Source organism: Geotrypetes seraphini, chromosome 1 (assembly GCF_902459505.1).
Source record: "Geotrypetes seraphini chromosome 1, aGeoSer1.1, whole genome shotgun sequence".
Classification (NCBI taxonomy): domain Eukaryota; kingdom Metazoa; phylum Chordata; class Amphibia; order Gymnophiona; family Dermophiidae; genus Geotrypetes; species Geotrypetes seraphini.
The window spans coordinates 388,168,739-388,189,237 of NC_047084.1; the positions used below are offsets into that span (position 1 = coordinate 388,168,739).

A 20,499-nucleotide genomic window follows, 5' to 3' on the forward strand; every position below is an offset into this window, starting at 1 on the left:
TCACCGCTGCTGACGAGTTGCTTAAGAGAGCCGCGGAGCAGGGGGGGTGTTGCCAGGTGCAGGTAGAAGGGAGAGGGCCAGATGCAGGACTCGTGGGTGAGGGAGGAGAAGAGAGAGGGGAGGGAAACAAAAGGAAATATTTCATACTGGGCTGGGCCGGAGTGGAGGGAGGGTGGAAAGATTCTGGCTACAGGGTGCAGTAACAAAGGAAAAGGGGGGAAAGCTGAAAATGGAGATAGTGACACAAAGAAGAGAAAGGGCAGGACCTACTGATTAAGGATAGAGATACAGAGGGGACATGAAGAGGAGGTGAAATAGAGACATAGAAGTAATGCTGAAAAAGTGTGGGGGGGGAGATAAAGACATTGAAAGGGCAAATGGTGAACATGGGATAAAGACAAGGACAGAGACAAATGAAGATTCTGAAAAAGTGGTGAGATAGGGATATAGATGAGATGGACACAAAGAAGGGTGATGCTGGAAAATAGGTGGAATGGTAATTCTGACAGACACAGAAGGGAAATGCTGGATCAAGGAGAGATGGGGCTCAAGCTGGATGAAATGAGGAGAAATGCCTTGTTGGCCCGGAACTTCCTCTCCTACGTCAGAATTGACGTCAGGGAGCGGAATGCTGGTCAGCGCGACGCTTCTGCAGGGAAAGCTTGGGACAGCGGTGGCTTGGGGGCTATTCCCCGATGGCGGTGGCAGCAAACCGAGTGGCTTGGGGGAGGGCACGGAGAAAGAAAGAAAGAAAGGGGGCAGACAGAGACAGAAAGAAGGGGGAACAAGGAGACAGAAAGAAAAAGTTGGGGGAGAGAATGAGGTCTGGAGGAGAGGAAACATACAGGAGGCTGAAAGAAAGGAAGAAAGATTGGATGCACAGTCAGAAGAAGAAAGTGCAACCAGAGACTCATGAAATCACCAAACAGCAAAGATAGGAAAAATGATTTTATTTTCAATTTAGTGATCAAAATGTGTCTGTTTTGAGAATTTATATCTGCTGTCTATATTTTGCACTATGGCTCCCTTTTACTAAACCGCAATATTGTTTTTTAGCGCAGGGAGCCTATGAGCATTGAGAGCAGCGCGAGGCATTCAGCGTAACTCCCTGTGCTAAAACCTACTATTGTGGTTTAGTAAAAAGGGAGGGGTGTATTTGTCTATTTTTGTATTTTGTTACCGAGGTGACATTGCATAGAGTCATCTGCCTTGGGAAATGTATATGGCAGATATCTTTGTTTTGTGTTCAAAAGAAAAGGAAATGCATTTCTGTTTTTATTTCTACAGTGTTGAAGTACTTGTTGGCCCTTGCTGTGACTGGTGGGGATCCCCAAGCACCGCCAGCAGAGGACCTCCTCTAGAGATGGTCAGAACTCCCCTCCACCAAGCGCAGCAGTCGCTGGCAGCATCCATGAGCCACTGAGGTGCCAGCATCTGTGACTCAGGGACGCTACTGCTGCCTGCCAAGCTTGGCAAAAGGGACCCCAGGCCAACTGCAAAGGAAGTCCTCAGCTGACAGTTTGTGGGTTCTCATCAGCTGAGTATTTATATTTTATATTTACATTAGAGGTTCTGGTAGAAACCCATTTACAAAGTATGTATTCTTCCCAATTAATATTTCCAAATTAATAAAGTCTCTTTGCTTATTTGTAAATGGGTCTCTACCAGAGCCTTTAATTCAGTAGCATAATTAAATAAAATAACTATTTCTGAAGTTTATAGGGAAGGATGGTGACGGAGGGGATTCCTCGCGGGGACGGGTGGGGATGGAGGGGATTCATCGCGGGGACGGGTGGGGACGGAGGGATTCCTCACGGGGACGGGTGGGGACGGGTGGGATTTTGGCGGGGACGGGTGGGATTTCTGTCCCCGCGCAACTCTCTAATGCAAAGCCAAAGACTGAGAATTCTGCGAGCGATGTCTCAAGGGCGGCCCATCAAAAGGTATTGGGAAACCCTCAGAAAATCCAACCCCCAAAAGAGCAGCATCTCACCTATTTGGATACACATTCAACCAAAACTGTAAAACCATATTATTGAGCTTTGCCAGCCAATCCTTGCAGCAAATGACCCTGATTGTCCTGAAAACTGTCCCTGACCGAGTTGCATGCCTCCTGGGCAACGAAAGGCTGGGTGACCTCTTGCACAATGACTGCAATAGTGCCGGAAATGACAGGCGGTACGAGTACGGCGCCCCGCATTGAATTGAAAACATGCTGGATACGCCAGACCCTCTTTGACCCCTCCCAGCTCACCCATCAGTCCTGAATCCCACAACTGGGGTAACCCACTGAATACCTCCAACTCCCGTCCCCCTGTGGAGATTTCCACCCCAAACTGTCCAACTGCTGAACCAAGGGTCTGAAAGGACGCCCCCCCTCCCCCCGTGAAGGGGTCATCTCTGCTAGCCACCCCTCACCCCCAACAATCCGCTTTATCACACATCAGACTTTTCCGAAACTGCTCATCATAGTTAAGCCAAAACCAGCCCCGTAAGTCCTGTAAGCCCTCAAAATGAGATCCGCAAAGCGTAATAACCCAGGATATAATTCAGGACGAGCCTCACCTAAAACACTAGCAAACACATTAAATCCTAATAACCAATTAAATATATTCTTTACTATCTGACCTCCCTTTTTCTTTGTATCGTCTTTACCACTATCTTTATTCTGAGTCCCTGTATTTTCCTGTGCTAAAAGAGTACAGAAATCAATAAACTTGCTCCGCAAAATCTTTCCCTTGCACTTTGGAGAAATATGACAATCCAAAGGAGCAATAGCACATAATGTATGCCCTTTTCTAGATTATCCCGTTGCAACACCATCACTGGGACAGAACCCCCCAACAGCCGTCCGGACAGGACTAAGCCTCGCTTCCCCATCCAAAGGAGAAGAGGAAGAAGACTGAGAGGACCCGCTCCTCTCCTGTAGCAGTGAGCAAAGAATGAACCAACTCACCAGATGTCCACGGTATCGCTGCAACACTGGTACTGGCCACTGCAACCTCTTCACTCCCAGCACTGACGGGGGAAGGGACCGGAACTGGCACCACATCACAGGTCCGAGCTTCAGCCGCTGGGCCACTAGGAGCTGCTGCCACCGCCCGAACATCCTTCCTGGCCGCTTGTCTGGCTGGTCGTGCCTGTCCACCACCATCCTTGCGCCCTTTGGGCTGCTGCTTACCCGCCCTCAAGGGAATACTTTTCCCAGCTAATGACTTATCCTTCTTTTCCCTTGTCCCTCCCTGCTTACCACTAGCACCTGGTTTCCGCACCCCACCCATTCCTCCCACCCACTCCACCAATAAATAGTACCCACACAGCATATCAAAAGGATGGGTGTATAAACAGATGGTTACAACCCCAAATTCACTCACAAACTCTCCCCACCTTCCCACTGCCTAACTACCATACACCGCCCTTCCAATCCCCACAAGCAACCTTCCCAACACAAAAACCCTGTCACCCTGCACTGTGAACACCCACCTGCTATCAAGGAACAGTACACCTAATCACCATGTCCCAATGAGTCCCTCACCAACCTGAAACCAGATTGAGCAAGTCAAACCAGCCCCTCACAAACCGCCCTCCATTTCTCCCTTCAAACACACACCACTCGCAGCCTATTTATCACCCCGAACCCTCAAACCCCAACCCCACCGGACTTAAATCAATCTACAATAAACTACCAGGCAGCCTATTGCCTGACACTCACAACCAACACTACAAATTCCGCCAGTGCCAAAGACGCGCCCCTGAATACAGAAGCTCCACCTGCTCAATTACCTCACCCGACACCTCATTTACCGCTGCTAGCGGCCACGGCAAACACCACACGCTACACACAATAAATGCAGCAGGCCGTGAGTGAAAAGGACTATAAAACCCACACCCTAGACCAGTTGCAACACGGAACACTTACCCTGCTGGGTCCCTCAACCGGCACCAATGGAAAACGCACTGCAGAATTCTCAGAAGGACCAACTCTCCCGCTAACGTACCAAGTAAGTCTTGCGACATAAGGAAAAACAAAAAACCTCACTAAACACTGCCAACCCTAAACTTTAAAGAAACCAAACAAAAACTTGAATCCCTTTTCTCTCCTCCCTTGCTCTTTCATCCGTACTTTATTCTTTAGCCCGCCAATTTCTTTCCTTCTCTCCTCATCCCTAGCTCCACCCCCTTCCCCTCCCCCAATCCCCTACTCTCAGCAGCACCCTCCAATCAACTTTATCTGCTGTTACTAACCCCTACTCACTCTTCTTTCCCTCCCCCTATTCCATCCCCTTTTAACTTCATAATCCAGCCTTCAATGTCACCCACTGTTAGTGGCCACTCAGATTAACTGTGTGGCCTTTTCTATTATTAAAGGGGTGGAGTCTGGGGTGGAGCTTGGGCGGGGGCACTCGGTTGGTATTTGTTATGCTTAGGGGGTAAATGGCTTGAAGAAGTTGAGAAACACTGCATTATAGGATCTGCAGCATTGATTTCAGTAGAAAGAACTAGGAAGTACAAATGCTACTCTGCTTTGGGAAATAAGTTCAAAAGCCAGAAATAGCCAAAAAGACTCACCTTTGGCACTAAGTAACTTGGCAGCTTTGCTTTAGATTTGAGTCTGTTTTTTCAGTCACATTGACATTCCTCCCACATTATGAACCAATCACAGATGAACTCCTCCTTTACTAATCATTCAGTATATGAGTTGATACAGACTGGTCACTCAAGCTAGTTCTTTGCAACTCCCATTTCATGATTGGTGTACTATTTACTAGTGCTGCCCAATTCAAGAAGAAAAAAAATTCGATTTGATTCAGCCTACTGAATTGATTTTTCGATTTGATTTTCCTGCCCAATTGGGTGTTTTTGGTTTTTTTTTTCCAAACATCCTAGTGGGTTTATTTTATAGCCTCTTCACCCCTTTTTCTAGCCTCCTCACCCCCTTTGCCCTCTCCTACCCACACTGGCACTGTGGTGTAAACAAAATAAACAAACAAAAAAGACTTTTCCTCTCTCTGTTAAATCTTAACTCACGTTTGCGGTCTAACACCAGCTGTGGCAGGATAGACATTTCAAATCTGACATATTGTAATCACAAAACAGAAAATAAAATTATTTTTTCTACCTTTTATTGTCTGGTCATTATTCAAATAATGTTGGTCCCAGGCTCTGGTTGTCTTCTCCATCTTCCATCTCTGTCCTCCCTTTCCATTTCCCTTCCCTTCCCCGGAGGTCTGGCATCTTTCCTTTTTTTCATCTGCATCCCCACGCAGCTGCAGCAATGGACCCCTACCATCCCCAGATCCGCCATCTCTCCCTTTCTCTTCCCAACTCTTCCCTTTCTATGCCCCCCTCCACAACATCCCTTGTGTCCCTTCTGGAATGGCCATTAGAGCTGTCATATTACCCTTGATGTCCTGAATGTCATCAAAATGTCTTCCTTTCAATATTTCCTTTATCTTTAGGTACAGAAAAAAGTCATTGGGGTGTCAGATCAGGTGAGTAGGTAGGGTATTCTAATACTGTTATTTGTTTTCTGACATTGTTGTGATGCAAGAGCCACGAGTTGTTGGCAAAAATGTCAGGTTGTTTATGTCTAACTTTCTCATGCAGCCTTTTCAGCACTTCCAAATAGTAAACATGGTTAACTGTCCAGTTGGTACAAATTCATAAAGAACAATTCCTCTGATATCAAGAAAGGTTAGCAACATTGTTTTGACTCTTGATTTGGACTGGCAAAACTTTTTTGGTTGTCGAGAATTGGCTGACTTCCATTGTGCACTTGATGTTTTGTTTCAGGCTTGTATTGATACACCCATGTTTCATCACCAGTGATAACATGGCCCAAAACATCGTCTTGCCTCTCCAAAAGGTTTTGGCAAACTTTGATTCTCCTTTTTGTTCATTGGTGAACTCCTTCAGGACTATTTTTGCACACACCTTTCTCATGCCAAGATTTTCAGTTAAGATTTTTCTGTTTCTCTATTGATGTTTGCTTGGTGTGCTATACTTCTCACAGTTATCTGATGATTTTGACATACAATTCGATGAATGTTTGCAATGTTTTTGTCAATTCTGCTCGTTACTGGCTGCCCTGAACTTTCTTCATCAGTGACGCTTTCTCTCCCCTCAGAAAAATGTTTAATCCATTTTTACACTGCCGTTTTCTTCATGGCATTATCGCCATAAACTTGGACTAATATGTCCCTGATTTCACTACCATTCTTGTTAGGTTTAATAAGAAATTTAATGTTTGTTCATTGCTTTATTTCAAGCTCCGACATTCTTGTGATGGCACAAATAAACACGCAACAATAAGGAACACTACTCAGCATGACACCTACACACGTCGACACAAACACAACTGATAAATGCTGGAATGAACCTTGGGACCTGATATGGGAAACATTTTTGGTTTACTGGAAATCCCCTCACCCTGAGGGAAAAAGGGCTCTTGAGGAAGGACCTTTGACTGCTTTTGGTCCTTTTATTTGAGACTGATCTGAGTATTTTCTTTGAGTTCTGGCTCCTGCAGGTGATCCTTGAGGGGATGAATGTGGGCCTCTGGTCTAACCTTCAGTGAGCCAGAGATGACTACAGCAACCAGAGTGAGCTGGAGACAATTACAGCAATTAGAGTAAGCTGGAGATGACTACAGAGACTAGGGTGAGTCAGACACAACTACAGCGACCGGAGTGAACTGGAGACAATTACAGATATTGGAGGTGATTAGAATGGATTCTGCTGACTCGGTCAGATGATGGAAGCATCACACCAGGTCACAAGTACTTGACAGAAACCCAACCATAGCAACATTCCATGCTACTGGTCCCAGGGCAATCAGTGGCTTTCCCCATGTCTTCCTCAACAGCTGATATGAACTTTTCCTCCAGGAATTTGTCCTTACCATTTTTTTAAATCTAGATACAATACTAGTGTTGCCAGAGCTTAATTCTTTGAATGAAAAACTAACATAAGAGCATAAGAACAGCCTTACTGGGTCAGACCAATGGTCCATCAAGCCCAGTAGCCTGTTTTCACGGTGGCCAATCCAGGTCACTAGTATCTGGCCAAAACCCAAGGAGTAGCAACATTCCAAGCTACCAATACTATTTCCTCTTATTTGTTTTAAAAATATTTTCACGTTATTTTATTGGGTGCCTCATAGTCTTTATACTTTTTGAAACAGTATTTAAAAAAATCAATCCAATTTTACCCATTCTACTCCACTAAGCATTTTGTAGACCTCAATCCTATCCATCCCTCCCCCCCCCCCCAAGCCATCTATGATTATCATGAATATGCAAGGACAGACTGTGTGAAGCTTCAGCTCTGGTATGAGAGAAGGTGGTTTTGTTGTATGTTGTATCCTCTCACCATGAGGGGAAATGGATAAGGATCTATTGAGCTGGTGAAAATTCTGTGCTGGAGAAAACTTTGGTTCATGAGTAAAAGTAATTGGATTGCACACCACCCTCATCAAAACTCGACTGCAACCTCAAAATTATTTGGTCAGTAAATTAACTTCTGTTCCACATAAACCTCCCAAAACAAGTTTCGGAGTAACAAAATATTCCTTAATGTATTGTTTATTGAAAGCAGGACAATTTTGGTGGCCATCCCCAGCAAAAGACAAAATGTGATGATAGAAAAGGTAGCAATGTAAACAACAATCATAGCAAATAACTACTTAGCAATGCAACAGTAAGTGAAATTAAAAATACTATAGAAAAACATGAGATTAATGTTGAAGGGTAGCTGGAAAGCAGTGACAACAAACACTCACAGTCTAAGCAACAAAGTTCATGATCTGTAAGCCCTGATGTTACAGGCAGACCTGGATATTGTTGCTATCACAGAGACATGATTCACCGATTCCCATGAATGGGACACAAACATGCCAGGTTATAATCTTTTTAGGAAGGACAGAGATGGTCAAAAAGGTGGAGGTGTAGCTCTCTATGTAAAGACCAATATCCAAGTGACTGAAATGCAGGGGAACTGGGGAAAGGAAGAAGCGATATGAATTGCTCTGAAAAGAGAAGATGGATCTTCTATCTATGTGGGTGTTGTCTACAAACCTCCAGCTCAATCGCAGCAAATTGATAAAGATCTAGTGGCAGATATACAAAAGTTGAGAAAGAAAGGGGAGGTGCTGTTGTTGGGTGACTTCAAATTGCCAGATGCAGACTGGAAAGTTCCATCAGCAGAGTCGGAAAGAAATAGAGAAATCGTGGATCCCTTTCAAGGGGCTCTGTTCAGACAAATAGTGACAGAACCCACAAGGGAATAAGCAATACTGGATCTGGTCCTCACAAATGGGGAGAGTGTCTTTAATGTCTAGTTGGGTTTGGTTTGATGTAACAGCTAAAGTGAAGGTTGACCACACAAAACTCAAAGTCCTAGATTTCAAACATGCGGACTTTAGAAAAATGGAGGAATACCTGAAGGAAGAACTGATAGTATGGTAAGGACCAACAGTGGTCCAACCTGAAGAAGCAATAAAAAATATCTTTAAGTACACCGAAGGCAATGAGAGATCGAGTCATCCCCCTTCACTGCACTGGAGGGCAGGATCGTGTTCACCCCCTTGCAGCCATTTTTTTCACACAGCCTGCTTTTCAGCCCTCTTAATAGCTTAGCGGACCAGGCCACCTCCAGTTCCAGCACAGTAAAGGGGAAGGGAGATCGAGTCCTCCCCCTTCACTGCACCAGAGGGCAGGATCGTGTTTGGTGGGAAGCCCCACCCCCTTGCAGTCATTTTTTCATCCTCTTAAGGGCTGCCAAGCAGGCTGGTGTGGCCCTTCATGGGGATCAAGAGGACCAAGCTGGGGATAATACCAGTCATGACCAACCTCATCGCCCAGTCCAGTAAGTAACTGCAAATCACCCCTCCACTCTCCTACGTCAGCAACTGCTTTCGCCCAACCTGTTCTATCTCACTCTTCTCTACCACTGGTCTCCCTCCACCCCTTACCCAAACACCTACCTATAAGCCACCTGATCATCATGCCCCCTACCTTCCACTCCCCCTCCTCCCTTGCCAACCCAACCTAGGCCACCACTGCTCAATTATCCCCACTCTCTTCCAACCCCAGCACTACAAAAATTGACAACATACACAATAAACTTGATATCGCCACCAGCAACAGCCCAACAGCCCCCCCCCAAACTCATCTCACACACAATCCCAAAACCCCAATACCTAGATCTCTATCCCAACTACACCTGGCCATACACGATGAGCTCCTCGAAACATTGAAGGAACTTAGACCAGGGGTGTCCAACCTTTTGGCTTCCCTGGGCCGCATTGGCTGAAAAAAATGTTTCTGGGGCCACGCAAACACTGCAGCAAGACAGAGGAGGGAGCTGGCCAGACAGTAAACACCTGGAGGCAGCAGAGGAAAACACAGCATCGCCCTCAACTGGGGCCACATGCAGCCCTCGGGCCACAGGTTAGACACCCCTGACTTAGACCCTCAAACACAATCCTGGACCACTGCCCTCCAGTCTCCTTCTATCCACTGAGGATGCCTTGACAAAATCCATTCTCCCCATCATCAACTCCTCCTTATCTACAGGAAATTGGCAATTATCAGGCCCACTCTCAAGAAACCCTCTCTCAACCCAAATGACCTCAGCAACAACCATCCAGCCTCCCATTCGTCTCCAAACTCTTGGAACAAATAGTACTTCACTGATTACACCATTCATAGAAGAACAAGGAGCCCTATCCCCCTTTCAATCTGGCTTCTGAGCAGGCCACAGCATGGAGGTGATTCTCCTAAACATCATTGATGACAGCTGGCCAATGCTGGACAAAGGCAGTGACGCCCTCCTAATACTACTAGATCTGAGCGCTGCCTTTGACACCATCAATCAACAGCTCCTACTGCGCAGACTCACCGACCTTGGCATCAAGGACTCTGCCCTCCAATGTTTCGCCTCCTGCATCAAAGAACACAGTCAGTAATACTAGGATCACACAAATCAGAACCCAAACGTATCAAATACGGAGTCCCCCAGGGTGCCTTGCTGTCCCCTCTTTTATTTAACCTTTACATCAAACCAGTCATTGATATTGCCCAAAACGATAACATCAAAGTCCACTCCTATGCCGATGACATTCAACTACTGCTCCCCCTAGGTGAAAACTATTCAGCTCAACTTACTAACCTTCAATACTACCTCTTGGACATGAAAAACTGGATGACAGACAACAAACTACAACTGAATGCCTCCAAATCAGAGCTCCTATGGATCAGGGAAAAAACACTAGCTTCACCCATCCAACACTATCATGGGAGTCTACCCTCCTAACGGCAAAAGACCAGGTGCAGCCTCAGGGTAATACTAGATGCCCATCTATCCCTCTCTGCCCACATCTCGCAGGTAGTTTCCACCTCCTACTACCTGCACCAACTGAGAAGGATCAGACCCTATATCTCCAAACCTGACCTAGCTCAACATCTCTATGTCTATGTACTCTCTAGGATGGACTACTGTAATTCCATATTTAATGGAGTGACCGACAAGGAACTCAAACCCCTCCAGCAGGTTCAAACTCGGCAATCCGCCTCCTATGCAATCTCAATTATCGCGACCCCACCTCCCCAGCCCTCCAAGCAGAACACTGGCTACTGATCAACAAACGCTGCACATTCAAGCCCTGATAATAGCTCACAAATGACTCCATTTCATCACTCCAGTCTACATCACCTCCAAACTTCAGCAGTACACCCCCACCTGCCCCCTCCGCTCTGAAGCACAGAGGTGGCTATGCATCCCCCCAGGGAGATCTCTCCAGATGGAAACAGCCCTCCAGATGGAAACAGCCCACAAGCGCTCCTATAGCCATTTTTTCCCACGCTTATGGAACCAACTGCCTGCACAGATCAGATCACTGAATTCATTGATGAGTTTCCAAAGATCATAGAGATTAATAGACTATTAAGGAACCATAAAACCATGGACATAAAATGAAAATATTGAATAAAGAACATGCATAGAAAGAACTACAGATCATAAAAGTGGGCCCATGCTCATTAAATAAATACAGGATACTGTATCACATGAAGATTTGAATACAAAAAAATCAAAGATGCACAGACAAAAGGGAGCGATATATTTATTGCATTTATGATTTATATTAGCCTCTTCTGGTATCGACCACTGCATTTATATCTTTTAAGTGTATATACTACTTCTCTCTTTCATTTTCATTAACATGTATGGTCAATTTTTTATCTTGACATTGGCTATGATTGTTTCATTGATATGTTTTATTTGTTTTACATGGTTTGTATATGTTGTTCATATTTCTGTATATGTATTTCAAATCACAGGCCAACCCCTAAAGGAAGGTTTTTTTTTTACAGAAGCTGAAACACGGAGCGTTGGGTCAATTAAATCCACAAGACTTGGACTTTATATAAGGCTTGGTTTTACATATAGGATTTGATTTTATGTTATTTTTACTTATAATAAAACTGTATTTGTTTCTTAGGTTGATGTGTTCAGTCCCTTTCCCACTCCTTCTTTTCTGGTTTTCTGACGTCACTCCATTGCTCCATATACCATAGTTAGATTGTGAGCCTGCCAGGACAGATAGAGAAAATACAAGAGTACCTGATTAAAAAAAAAAAGAAACACCTTATTATACACCTCCTTGGGTGAATCTCTCTTCATAAAGATGGTTGCTAAATCCCAATAAATAAATAATTCATTCTCCCCTTACCCTCCTGGCTGCATAGTAAAATGTTCATTTCCTCTGAGCATTGCTTAATTATATAGGTGGCACAGACTGCTTTTAGCAGAGTGTGCACACAAATTCCATAGAATCTCATTGATCTCTCTAAACCTGTGTCTACATCTGTCTGTCTTTGTCATCTTTATTTCTAACAGTTATTTTCCATTCTTTTAAGGATTGGAGCTACGACCTCTCTCTATCTGCTAGTAATTTGCTAGTCACTCTGAAGTGCCAACATTTTAATGAAGCAATACACAGCCTACGAAGATACCTGGCAAGCCTGACACTGCTTCATTTTGTCACTTTCACTGCAGTAGTCATACTACTAATTACTAATGGTACAAGGCATTTTTCCCTTGCTCTTATATATATATTTATGCATATAACTTATGTATATATCTTTTTACATATGAAAAGATGAGAAGTTGTCTACCTGGGCAATAAGACTTCCATGGAGCTCTAATACTGTAATAATACTTGGTCTTATATAAAGTTTATTATACAGATAACATCCCAGGTTATTTTGTACTAATAGCAGCGCTGATATTATCTATAATTATTGTATTGTCCTTGTAGCATGTATTACTAGACAGCAAATTAAGAAAATGAGTCTTATACAGATGTCGATCTGATTTAATTTTCCAACTGTTTGACAAGGAATTTACTGTAGATACTGTACTTGAAACCAAGGGCTCCTTTTACAAAGGTGCGCTAGCGTTTTTAGGGCACACACCGGATTAGCGCGCCTACCGCCTGCTTATGAGGAGGCGGTAGCGGCTAGCGCGCGCTATTCCGCGCGTTAAGGCCCTAACGCACCTTTGTAAAAGGAGTCCCAAGAGTGCTGCACTGACCCTGGTTCAATACAAGCATGATGAGTGTTTCTGTAGACATTTTATTTGCATCACTGGTAACTGAGTGAATGGATGATGTTGTTTACAGCAGCAGAAGGGGAAGAAAACAGTGGAGAGGCTTGCTTTCTGTGTCTACGATGAAGATGTCTTCGTCAGAGAGAGCAGTACAACAGATTACCCTATAGATAACCATAAGGGCTGTTTCCTTAAAGATGACCAATAGGGTCATAGGAAAATAATATAAGGAAAGAGTAGAAATAACTCTACATACAATAAAAAGTCCACTCTCTTCTGGAATCTGAGAGGTAGCAGAAGACCAAAGCAAAAGAAGCAAGCCAAATACAGAAAAAGACCTCAGTTAAAGCCCCGAAGGACTAGGGAACGCTTCAATGCAAGTATAATAAGTGATTCCATAATAGTCATAGGTCACAAAAAACTCCAACTGCTATTTTATAAATATATAGTATTGCATAGGACTTCTCACTGGATACCAGGAATTGCAGTGTCTTTCAACTAATGTAAATAAATCTCATACATATAGCCAACACTTAACAGTACAAAAATCTCAAAACCACTACTTATCTTGTGCTGCTTCTCTTCCGGCTGTATGAAATGCAGACCAAGTATCATCCCTATGGGAGAACCCCATTTCGCAAGGCACATCTTCAGGGGAATAATCCACAAGTAGCTCCGCATTCAGTAAGGCAAAAAGTGGCAAATCAAAAACTCACAACGTGCATTTAAAAACTCAAGCATGCATGGATGTAATAAAGCGATGACATAGAAGGACGAGATGACGACATTCCACAGAGAATACTCCATTCATAGGAAATGCTTGCCATTCGATGGCTGAATTTAAACCTCTAAGGGAAATAGTCTGCAAAGAAAAAATTAAACGCTGTTCTTTCGGATGAAGTCGCCGCCTAATATCTCCTCTACGGAGATCAGCATCAAGTTGTTCAATTACAAAGCATTTAAAGTCTGAAAATGAATGTCCAACTGATACACAATGTTCTACCAGCAGTGCAGTACGTCTATGACTAGATACACAATGTCTATGGCTGTCTAATATTCATTTGACATGATGTTTGCCCTATATACATTAACTCACATGGGCAGATCAGGGCATAGATCACACACATAGAAGTGCAGTAAGTAAAAGATTTCCATGGTATCATATGATCTTCATTAAGAGCCTTAAATTATGTAGCCTGCAGCATCAAGTCACAAACTGAGCAATGACCGCAACATGTACGGCGTCCTGCTATAACATCCCTATGTTCCCTACCCAACCCAGTAATTGCAGGACATAAGATATCCCGTAGGTTTGAATTTCTCTTATAAGAGAACAAAAAAGATACATCCTCAAAAGCAGGCAACAGGGTCATAGATCATATCTTGGACTAAAGCATGAAGTCTGGAAAGTCTCAATTAGACTGGAGAAAATGGGTCATCTAGCTCATTCAACCTATAAGAGCAAATATGGCCTTTAAAGGAAGCTGCTTTTGCTTACAGGTACAGACGGTATGGACAGAATACCTCTGTCTTAGCTCTAATTAATATGTCTATTTTTCTACACGTTCTTCTTTCTAGAATAGGTTCTCAAACTTCAGTCCCAAATATCTGCAAACCAGCCATGTTTCAGGATATCCCAATTGAATACACAACAATTAAATCAGCAATTTTGTTTATTAAATCACTTTTTCTTTTAATTATTTTAACTATAGAAACCATCCAATATCAAGTATAAATAGTACATAAATTTTCACAAGACATAAATATCATTTATAAATGTTTCACAATTGGTGAACCTTTCCCCCATCAACCGACTCATACACCATTCACACTTATACATACATATAATCACTCACCCACCAATAACAACATATTGTGTTTTCATGAATAGGGCTGCATTCAATGTGATCGCAATTATCTAATGAAGAATTACAGTTTAATGTTCATTTATGTCATTTGAGGGGGAATCAGACTAAAGGTTACGCAACAACCAGACAGATGTATACCAACTCCTCGATCACCAATCGCTGTTCCCCTCTTTCTTCTCAACTGTCCATCACTTTAGAACACAGGGCTCAGCCCTTTCTTCTCAATTGTCCAACACTTTGGAAGACCAAGCATTTAGAAAGCAAAGCATTCAGCCTGACACAGGACTGTGTTTCCCCGCATGGCGTCTTCAGGAGCTGTGCTTACAAGGCCCACCAGCCACAAACGCTCTCCTAAAATACAAAATGATCACACCCGTTCCCAATCATACATACCAGATATACCAAATATACCACACTCCCCACTATAATTTTTAATAAAATGTATCACCTACCAGTAAAACTAATGTGACTCGAGCAGGAACCCAGGGTTCGACACAAACCGGGTATCAGCTGATCAACATGAAACACACCGTTCACCGGGAAATTCAAACAGCATGACCTCACTTCCTTTCCTCCATTCTTGTATCCTGCCCTGTCAGCTTACCAATTCCAGATTTTCTATTGCAACACAGTCCATTTCACTTCTTTGTTGAGTCCTTGTGTGAATACACAAGAGATATTTTTCCATTCAGCAAAGATTCTGATCCCTTTCTTTTCTGAAAGAATTTGTCTCCCCTCCCTAAACTAAACTAAACTAAACTAAACCTTAGGTTTATATACTGCATATTCTCCATGAATATAGAGCTCGGCACAGTTTACAGGAGCTTAATAAAGGAAAGTATAGCATATTGAGTTTGGTGGTTGAGTAAAGGGGGGGGGAGGAGAGCATTACGTTTTTGTGAAAAGCCTAGTTTTCAGGTGCTTACGGAATAGTTGGAAGGAGACCTGATTCTGCAATGGGGTAGTAAGGTTATTCCAAAGCTCTGTGATTCTAAAGAAGAGAGATTTTCCCAATTTTCCCACATGGAGAATACCTTTTAGTGAGGGGAAGAATAGTTTAAGTTTTTGGGTGGGTCTGGTGTTGTCGGGATTTGGGTAGTTCCAAGATAGAGGGATTAGGAGAGGGAGGATGCCGTGTAGGATTTTAAAAGCTAGACAGGAACATTTAAAATGAACCCTGGCGATTATTGGGAGCCAGTGGAGTTTGGACAAAAGTGGGGAAACATGGTCAAATTTACATTTTGCGAAGATAAACTTGGCCGCAGTGTCCTGAATTAGTTGAAGTCTTTGAAGACTCTTTTTAGTTAGACTTAGGTAGATGGAATTACAGTAATCTAGTTTGGAAAGGATGATGGATTGAACAAGGATGGCAAAATGTTGTTGGCGGAAGCAGGATCTTACTTTTCTCAGCATGTGGAGGCTGAAAAAGCATGATTTTACTAGGGAGTTGAGCTGGTCATTGAAGGACAGAGAAGAGTCGATGATGATGCCTAGAACTTTGCTTGAGAACTCAAGCTGCAGCGTGGTGCCAGAGGGCAGTGCGAAGAGGGTGGACAGAACCAGAGAAGTTTCATTTTGGACTTGTTCAGTTTCATTTGAACAGAGAGAGGGACCAGGATTGGAGTTTCGTTATGCAGGCTGTTATGTTCTCAGGGAGGTTGGTAAGGTTCGAGTCTGTCTCGAGAAGGACAAGGATGTTGTCAGCATAAGTATAGATTGTTTCAAGGGAAGATAGATGGAAGATTTTCAGGGAAGACATGTAGATGTTAAAGAGAATAGGGGATAGGGGTGATCCCTGCGGGACTCCACAAGTTGGTTTCCAAGGAGCGGACGTGGTGCCTTTTGTGTTGACAGTGTAGGAGCGGGAACGTAAGAAGTTCGAGAACCACTCTAAGAGTGTGGAGTCAATGCCTATCTCAGAAAGTTGATAAATTAGAATATCGTGGTGGATGACATCAAAAACTGCAGAGAGATTGAATTGTAATAGGACAGCAAACTTATTGCGAGAGTGTAATTGTTGCACCTTTGAAATTAATGAGACCAGGAGGGATTCAGTGCTGAAGTTGGGTCTGAAGCCTTATTGGTAAGGTAAGAGAATGGAGAATCTCTCTAGGTAGGATGAGAGCTGGGTGGAATGATGGCCTCTAGCATTTTAGTCAGGAGAGGGATATTTGCTATGGGACGGTAGTTACAAGGAGAGGAAGGGCCAAGATCTGCTTTTTTTCAGTAATGGGGACAAGGCAATATGTCCCATTTCTGTAGAGAATAGGCCCGATAGTAAAGCAGAGTTTATAAGTCTGGTGAGGGATGAGATGGCCTGCGCAGGAATATTCTCATACAGGTAGGAAGGGAATGGATCCAGGGTATATTTGCAGGATTTCAGTTTGAGGCAGAGTTTAGAGATCTGGGATTCAGATACGAGTTTGAAAGTAGTCCAGGATCTGTCTGCTGGGATAGGGTTAGAGTTGTTGGGGGCCAGAGAGTTGTAAGAGACCGCTGGAGGGAAGGAGTTCCTTATGGTAGTGATCTTTTCTTTGAAGAATTTTGCTAGGTCGTCTGCTGATGGGGAGGAGGGGGGAATGGTGGAGTCGTTTTTAGAAGTTAAGGTGCGCCAGATGTTAAAAAGAGTGCTGCTCTGGTTGTTGGATCTGGAAATTTTATCACCATAGAAGTTCTTCCTTGCTTTTTTTAGTACTGCGTTATAAAACTTGATATTATCCCTCCAGGATTGTCTGTCTGAAGGTGATTTGGATTTTTTCCATTTGCACTCCAGTGCTCGGCATTTCTGCTTCAGTTCCCTGTGGTACGGAACATACCAAGGGGCCTTACGGGAGTAAGAGATAGATTTGGTATATAAAGGGGCAAGAGCACAATAGGTAGTCTTGGAGAGGTTTATCCAGTTGCGCCAGTTGAATTCTGGGTCAGCAGGCTTAGAACAAGAGGAAAGTTGGTTGAGAAATTGGGACCAGAACAGTTTGCTGGCGATTTTTTTGCAGAAGGTGATAGGATTTGTGGAGATCCAAGGTGGGACATGAAAATGGGGAGGCAGAAAGAGCCTAAAAAGTGATTGGACCAAGGGATATGTTCCCAACAAGCATCTTCGGCACATGTTTTGTGTTCGGTCAGGTCAAGGAAGCTGATGATGTCTAGTGTGAGCCCCTTTTCGTGGGTTGGGGAGGATGCAGGAGAAGGGAAACCTAGAGAAGTAAGGAAATTGTTGAATTCGGTTGCATCCTTGCTGGTGTTGTCATCTAAGTGGAGATTAATATTGCCAATGATCAATAGTCTCTGAAATTTTAGGAAGGCGTTCTCGAGGATGAGTTTTTGGAGGATTTGTTCCAGGGGGTTGGTGGCCGGTATAGTAATAAGATACCTAATGGGTAGGAGTAGAGTTCGTCCTTGACTGAAGCTAGCATATATTCTAGTGAGGTGTAGCTACCCTTTTTGAGGAGCTGAATGTCGAAAAATGATTTGTAGAGGAGTGCCAGGCCTCCTCCTTTCCGATTTATTCTGGGAGAGAAGAGGCCATGGTAACCATAGGAGCAGAATTCTTTTGCATGAATAGATCGTCTTTTTCAATCCATATTTCTGTGATGCACAGGAATCCAGGATCGAAGTCCACAAGTAGGTCCTTTAATATTAGGGTCTTGTTGCAAGCAGATCTAGCATTACAATAGAGTGTTGGGACTGGGGTGAGAGAATCGGAGGTGAGGCTGGGTAGATTGGCAGGAGGAACGGGCTTTAAAGAGATGTAGTTGACTCCTTGGAGGGTGTTTTTGAAGGGGTGATTTCTGGTGCGCACTAGCGCAGGGATTCTGAGGCCAGGGCAAATATTATTGACATTTGTGGAGTCGAGTAGATTGGGGGGGAGAGGTTTCAGGCAGTGAATAGTGTTGGTAAATGAGCAGAGTAAGAGAAGAAAAAACCAAGAAGATGGAGAACCAGTAAGAGGACTGAAGGCAGAACCTGTTTGTTTAACGTGTGAGGATCTGGAATTGGAGGTTAGGTTCTTGTTGGGTATTTGATAGTAGATATCTTAGGACTTGTTTGACTTTCTGAAAAGTGGCTTAAAGCAGATAAAGAACTTGGCACAGTGGCTTGAAATGGAAGAAAGTTTAGCACCTGATTGCTTCTAGGGAGACAGAGCGGAGGTAAAAACTTAAATCAGAATAAAAGACTTAAATCAGAATAAAAGACTTAGCACCCAATTGCTTCTAGTAGGATGTAAGATGTAGGTGGAGGTAAAATTTAGCAGCTGATTGCTTCTAGTAACTTTGCACCTAATTACATCTAGTAGGATGAAAACTTAGCGCCCAATTTCTTCTAGTAAGAGCATATTGATCTATAAGACAGTCGCTTCTGGTAAGACATTGAAATTGGTAAGATAAAACTTAAAGAAGACTTGGCATCTAATTGCTTCTGGTAAGATAAAACTTAAAGAAGACTTAGCATCTAATTACTTCTGGTAAGACAGAATGGAGGAGAAACTTAAATCAGAAGGTAATTCAGCACCCAAATGCTTCTAGTAAGACATAAGCAGGGTAGAACTTAAGCAGCTATTGGTGTTATGTAAGGACTTGCATCGAGGTAGGACCTAACATCGAGATTAAGATAAAACCGCACCGAGATCAGTCCTTCCTGCACAAGCGGTGTCAGGCAGAAGAGGGATGGCAAAAATGGCAGGGGGCTTTCTCCTTCCTCTGCCTTAAATAGCAGGAGCGGTAGTCATTGGACCTAAACACAGGGCAGAAGAAGAGTGAACTGGGTGGGCGGAGTCTGGCCCGATCGGCGTCGCTGTACTGCAGAGTCAGGCTGAGGAAGGAGGGACAAAATGGAAGCCTTCTTCCTCCTTCCTCTGCCTGCAGAAGAGCAGGAACGGTGGTCTGTCGGCCCTGAACACAGGGCAGAAGAAGAGTCCCAATTGTGTTTCTCTTTCCTTGTCCTATCTTTCCTATCAATAATGTAGTTTACCCTTAACTCCTTTTGTTCCTGTTTGGTTCTGCAATTTTATTTGTTTTGTTACTAATTTGCTGGTTTTACTTTGTTTTTAGCCTTGTTACTCACATTATGTTAAACTAAACTAAAACTTAGCTTTATTTTTCGGGTCATCAACCAGAGGAAGCTTGACTCGGTTAACAATAATTAAAAACAATGCTAAAATTGCAAGGAGATTAATTTTCAAAATGTTTAGCATATTAAAAATTTTTTTAATGATTTGTAGAAGAATTGGAAAGGACTAGGGCATCTCAAAGTTAAAGGGAGTTCATTCCATAATTGAGAAAATTTAAAAGCCAAAGAAAGGCTAAAGTTATTGACTCCTTTAATACCTTTCCTAGAAGGAATGGAAAATTTAAATTGTTGAATGCCTCTAGCATAGGAAAATCTATAAACGTTCCATAGCAGAGGAACAAGAGGAATAAAAATACCATATAAAAATGTAAAAGTAATGCATACACATTTAAATTGAATCCTGAGATGAACCGGAAGCCAATGAAGGCTCAAAAGCAAAGGAGTCACATGGTCGAATTTGCTTTTTCCATAAATCAGCTTCGCAGTGGTATTCTGAATCAGTTGTAACCTTTGGAGACAGATCTTTGTGATGTCAAGATAAATAGCATTACAGTAATCTAGTTGAGATAGTATAATTGATTGGACCAGGACAGAAAAATGGCGTTGATGAAAAAGAGATCTAACCTTCCTCAGCATTCGTAAACTGAAAAAGCATTTCTTAACCAGAGAATTTATTTGATCCTTAAAGGTAAGAGAGGAGTCAAAAAGGATTCCCAGAATCTTAGAGGAGAACTCGATTTGCAGGGAGGCCCCAGAATCCAGAAGTATGGTGGAAGGAAAGCAGTCCAGTTTGGGGCCTAACCACAAAAGTTTAGTTTGGACTGCATTTAACTTCATCTGGATAGACATAGCCCAAGCTTGAAGTTTAGAAATACAGTAGTTTATTTTAAAAGCTAAATTAGTACTATTCGAATCAGTCTCGATCAGTATAAAGATATCATCCGCATAGGTA

General features: G+C 43.2%; 1 protein-coding gene across 1 annotated transcript in view; it reads left to right on the forward strand.

The window, feature by feature from the left end:
- Window positions 1-20,499, forward strand: part of LOC117368307 — a 94,533-nt gene that overhangs the window by 53,780 nt on the left and 20,254 nt on the right. Inside the window, exons 5-6 of the mRNA XM_033961883.1 lie at window positions 5,460-5,492; window positions 11,919-12,081. Coding sequence (XP_033817774.1) covers window positions 5,460-5,492; window positions 11,919-12,081 — 196 coding nt within the window. The remainder of the gene's footprint in view (window positions 1-5,459; window positions 5,493-11,918; window positions 12,082-20,499) is intronic.